This window comes from Fundulus heteroclitus, chromosome 14, assembly GCF_011125445.2.
Source record: "Fundulus heteroclitus isolate FHET01 chromosome 14, MU-UCD_Fhet_4.1, whole genome shotgun sequence".
Classification (NCBI taxonomy): Eukaryota; Metazoa; Chordata; class Actinopteri; order Cyprinodontiformes; family Fundulidae; genus Fundulus; species Fundulus heteroclitus.
In genome coordinates this window covers 34,622,199-34,627,091 of record NC_046374.1, presented here as the reverse complement: position 1 = coordinate 34,627,091, position 4,893 = coordinate 34,622,199, and the positions used below count along the sequence as shown (strand labels likewise).

The 4,893-nt window shown below is 43.3% G+C and overlaps 1 protein-coding gene across 1 annotated transcript; it reads left to right on the top strand.

The window, feature by feature from the left end:
- The first annotated feature begins 3,429 nt into the window (after positions 1–3,429).
- On the top strand, positions 3,430–4,893 carry LOC105919278 (tripartite motif-containing protein 16-like). Its single transcript, XM_036146829.1, has one exon. The coding sequence runs from the start codon at positions 3,430–3,432 to the stop codon at positions 4,891–4,893; it is 1,464 nt and encodes a 487-aa protein (XP_036002722.1).

The window sequence follows — 4,893 nt, the reverse complement described above, 5'->3', positions numbered from 1 at the left end:
ACAAAATCTCTAAAACCATTGTGTATGGTTTATTATGTATGTATGTAATCAACTAGCTGCTTGGAAGTCAGGGTAGGGAAAAAAAGCCTACTCTGTGCTACCGTCACAAACAACGTAGTTCTGAAAATTATTTTAAAGAAGGAGATGTTTGTCTGAGTGATACCCTGTCAGTTTAGGCTGATGACCATGTCCTGGTCATGTCTAAGTATGCCCCTCTCTTTCTGATTTCAATCGAACAATAACAAGCTTATTAATCGAACAATAAGTTTTGTGTTGACTAGAATTTAGTAATTAAGCAATTTTTTTTAATCTTGGAATATCAGGCCCTGAATACAAATGCAGTCCACACTTTTTCAGATTTGCCTTTGAAAACCACTTTTTAAACCACAGATCCTTTTCTATTCACATTACAATTATGCACTAATTTGTACGAGTCAATGTCATAAAATACCAATGAAATACACTGATGTTTGTAATCATCCGTCCGTCCGTCCGTTGTCTTCCGCTTATCCGGGGTCGGGTCGCGGGGGTAGCAGCTTCAGTAGGGAGGCCCAGACGTCCCTCTCCCCAGCCACTTGGGCCAGCTCCTCAGGAGGAATCCCAAGGCGTTCCCAGGCCAGCCGGGAGACATAGTCCCTCCAGCGTGTCCTGGGTCTTCCCCTGGGTCTCCTCCCGGTGGGACGTGCCCGGAACACCTCTCCAGGGAGGCGTCCAGGAGGCATCCTGACCAGATGCCCGAGCCACCTCAACTGGCTCCTCTCGACGTGGAGGAGCAGCGGCTCTACTCTGAGTCCTCCCCGGATGACTGAGCTCCTCACCCTATCTCTAAGGGAGAGCCCAGACACACTACGGAGAAAACTCATTTCAGCCGCTTGTATCCGGGATCTCGTTCTTTCGGTCACGACCCAAAGCTCGTGACCATAGATGAGGGTAGGAACGTAGATCGACCGGTAAATCGAGAGCTTCGCCTTTTGGCTCAGCTCTCTCTTCACCACAACGGATCGGTACAGCTTGTTTGTAATCATAATTTAACAAAATGCATAACAGTTCAAGTAGTACAAATACCTAATTGTCCAAATTGCCTTTGCCTCTTATACCTTTGTATATTTCTCATGCTGGAATTTCAGTCCTCTTGACTTAGACACAAATACTTCTGGTCATTGCTCACAGCTGTACCTGGCAGTTAGTAGGGAGTTAAGCTTCCCCCTTCCTTTGGTGCACCAGTAATGGCCTTATTTACAGAACAAAAGCGCTGGTTCACAACTGCTTATAGGATGCTAATTAAAATCCTTCAGGTCAGTCGACCCGTCTCTGGGCTCCAAAGGTAGAAATGTTAAATGACCCTTCTCTGGTAATTGTGTGTTCGGAGAAACAATCATTTGATGATCCTAATCTATAAATCTCTACTTGGACTAACACCAACTTACTTAAGCTCTCTTTTGCATAGATCTAGTAGTTCACATGCTTTACGCTCAAATGACTTTATCCTTCTACATGTTCCTCGTGTTCGAACTGATAAAGGAAAGAAAGCATTCAGTGTGTTGGCTCCTATAGCGTGGAATCAGCTCCAGTCTGAGCTCAAGATGTCAGAAACTATTTCATTGGACTTATTTCGAGCGGTTCTTAAAGATAGACAACAAGCTTGTATGAAACAGTGTCACTGCTTTTAAATTGTTTTTATTGTTTTATATTTGTGCATATGTATTAATTGGTTTTATTTTTGTAACCAGGTTGTAGTGTTTTTGCAGATTTCTGCCCAGGTCCCCCTTGAAAATGAGATCCAGATCTCAACGGGGTTTACCTGGTTAAATAAAGGAAATTAAAAAATAAATAAATAAATTAAAAAAAAATGCAAAATGGGAAAACCCCAGGACCAGGTGGATTTGGAATTTAATTTTACAAGAAATTTGCAAATCAAATACCTCCAATTCTATATAGGATGTTCTTACACTCAGTAGAATCTGAAAGTCTTCCCCCAACCCTGTTTGATGCTAATATTTTGCTATTGCTGAAGCCGGACAGAGATAAAACGGAGCCTTCATCTTACCATCCAATTTTCACGCTCAACCTATATTTTAAAAATATTAACTAAAATTTTACAATAGGTTGAATATATGTGTAGAATCAAATATTCACACTGATCAGACAGGCTTCATTGGAAATTGATTCCCTTTCTTTAACGTTAGGCGTGTGATGGACATTATGTACTGTCCCTTTGACAAAACCTCTAAGAAGGCCATTCTGTGTCTAGATGCAGAAAAGGCTTTTGACCAGGTGGAATGGCAGTATCTTTTTAGGGTTATGGAGAGGTTTAGTGTGGGCCCATCTTTTATCTCTTGGGTGCACATGTTTTATTCACAGCCTAATGCCTCATTTATCAACTCAGATAGGTCACCCGTTTGCTTTAAAGAGGGGGACACAGCAGGGATGTCCCCTAACGCCACTTTGGTCATTGAGCCCCGGGCAATTAGCATGAGGGAGCATGTGACATGTTTTGGGAGACGTTGTTGCAGGACCCAAATGCAGAGAGACCAAGGCAGGGAGCCGTTATAAGTGAGTTTAATGAAAAATCCAAACATTTACAAACACTGGAGAGAACGCAGGAGCCAGAGCAAAACGAAAACATAGACTTGGGATATGCATGAAGAAACGATCAGACAAGGTGACAGGAAACAACAGTAGAAACCAGTGATGAGTGAAAAAAGAGAAAGAAGCTTATATACTGGGAGGATAGGAGCTGGAACAATGGCAGGGGTTGATTGGCGCAGGTGTGGAGAAGGAGCTGGAGGGAAAACTCAGTAGAGAGAGAGAGTGCTAGTGGCAACAGGGGCTGAGATAGGGCAACAAAGGAACCAGAAAAACAATCTAAATGTAGCTGAGTAAAACAAGATACCAGGAATCAAACTTTATGTTCCTACATTTTAATCATGTAAAGCACTTTGCGTTGTCTTTGTTCTGAAATGTGCTACACAAATAAATTTGCCGTGCTTTGCCTTGCCTTGCCTTAGCTAATGACCTAGGCCCATTATTTCTGGAAACTAGACCTATTAAGATAACCTTTGAGTATGTAAAATACCTGGGTATCAAAATTTCAAAAAAGCCAGAGAAACTTTTTAGTTTTAATTTCACAGAAAAACTTAAATTCAAGGAGAACATTGCCAGTTCTGAGTGTCTCAGTGGTGAAGAAGCAGCAGAAAGGTGAGTCAGGTACAACTGATGGTTTCCATTTTCTTCTGGTGTCAGATATTTTGACTGTCTGACCAGTCTGGAATTTTTATGAAACACACAGTCCACAATATTTCCTTGTTCCCTATCCATTTGCATCTGGCAGTGGGTGTCACCACTGACACTGACTACAATGACATGCTGTGTACCTAACACCAGTTTTGAAAAAATTGAACTCAGACGTCCCTGTTACTGAGAGGTGAAATGGCTGAGAAGGGAGTTAAGCTGCACCAAGAGAAATTCCAAGCTTCTCCAGATGATCTCTGCTATGCTGGACCTGAAGATGTGGCCTGTGATGTCTGCACTGGGAGGAAGAGGAAAGCTGTCAAGTCCTGTTTGTTCTGCCCTGCTTCCTACTGCAGGGATCATCTCCAGCCTCACTATGATGCTCCACCATTAAAGAAACACAAGCTGGTGGATCCATGCAAGAACCTCCAGGAGAACATCTGCTCTCGTCATGATGAGGTGATGAAGATCTTCTGTCGTACTGATCAGCAGTGTATCTGTTATCTCTGCACTATGGATGAACATAAAGACCATGAAACAGTCCCAGCTGCAGCAGAAAGGACTGAGAAGCAGAAGGAGCTCCAGGTGAGACAACAACAAATCCAGCAGAGGATCCAGGACCAAGAGAAAGATGTGAAGCTGCTTCAACAGGAGGTGGAGGCCATCAATGTCTCTGCTGATAAAGCAGTGGAGGACAGTGAGAAGATCTTCTCTGAGATGATCGGTCTCATCCAGAAAAGAAGCTCTGATGTGAAGCAGCAGATCAGATCCCAGCAGGAAACTGAAGTGAGTCGAGTCAAAGAGCTTCAGGAGAAGCTGGAGCAGGAGATCACTGAGCTGAAGAGGAAAGACGCTGAGCTGGAGCAGCTCTCAGACACAGAGGATCACAACCAGTTTCTCCTCAACTACCCCTCACTGTCAGCTCTCAGTGAGTCTACACACTCACCCAGCATCAATATTCGTCCTCTGAGATACTTTGAGGATGTGACAGCAGCTGTGTCAGAGCTCAGAGAGAAACTAGAGGACATCCTGAGAGAGACGGGGAAAAATATCTCACTGATTGTGACTGAAGTTGACGTTTTACTATCAGGACCAGAAACAAAGACCAGAGCTGAGTTTTTAAAATATTCACAAGAAATCACTCTGGATCCAAACACAGCATACAATAATCTGTTATTATCTGCAGGGAACAGAAAAGTAACATTACTGAAACAACAACAGTCTTATCCTGATCATCCAGACAGATTCTCCCATTGGCCTCAGGTTCTGAGTAGAGAGGGTCTGACTGGACGTTGTTACTGGGAGGTGGAGAGGAGAGGAGGAAGAATTAATATAGCACTTTCATATAAGAACATCAGGAGAGCAGGACGGTCAAATGAATGTTTATTTGGATTGACCGACAAATCTTGGTCTTTACGCCTTGAAACAAACAGTTACACATTTTGTCACAACAACATTCAAACTCCAGTCTCAGGTCCAGTTTCCTCCAGAATAGGAGTGTACCTGGATCACAGAGCAGGTATTCTGTCTTTCTACAGCGTCTCTGAAACCATGACTCTCCTCCACAGAGTCCAGACCACATTCACTCAGCCTCTACATGCCGGGATCAGGCTCAGGTCCTTCTTTGATGGATCCTCTGCTGAGTTTGTAAAACTGAAGTAG

Excerpts from the sequence above, each read along its gene's own strand:
- LOC105919278 (XM_036146829.1), top strand. The coding sequence starts at position 3,430 with ATGGCTGAGAAGGGAGTTAAGCTGCACCAAGAGAAATTCCAAGCTTCT.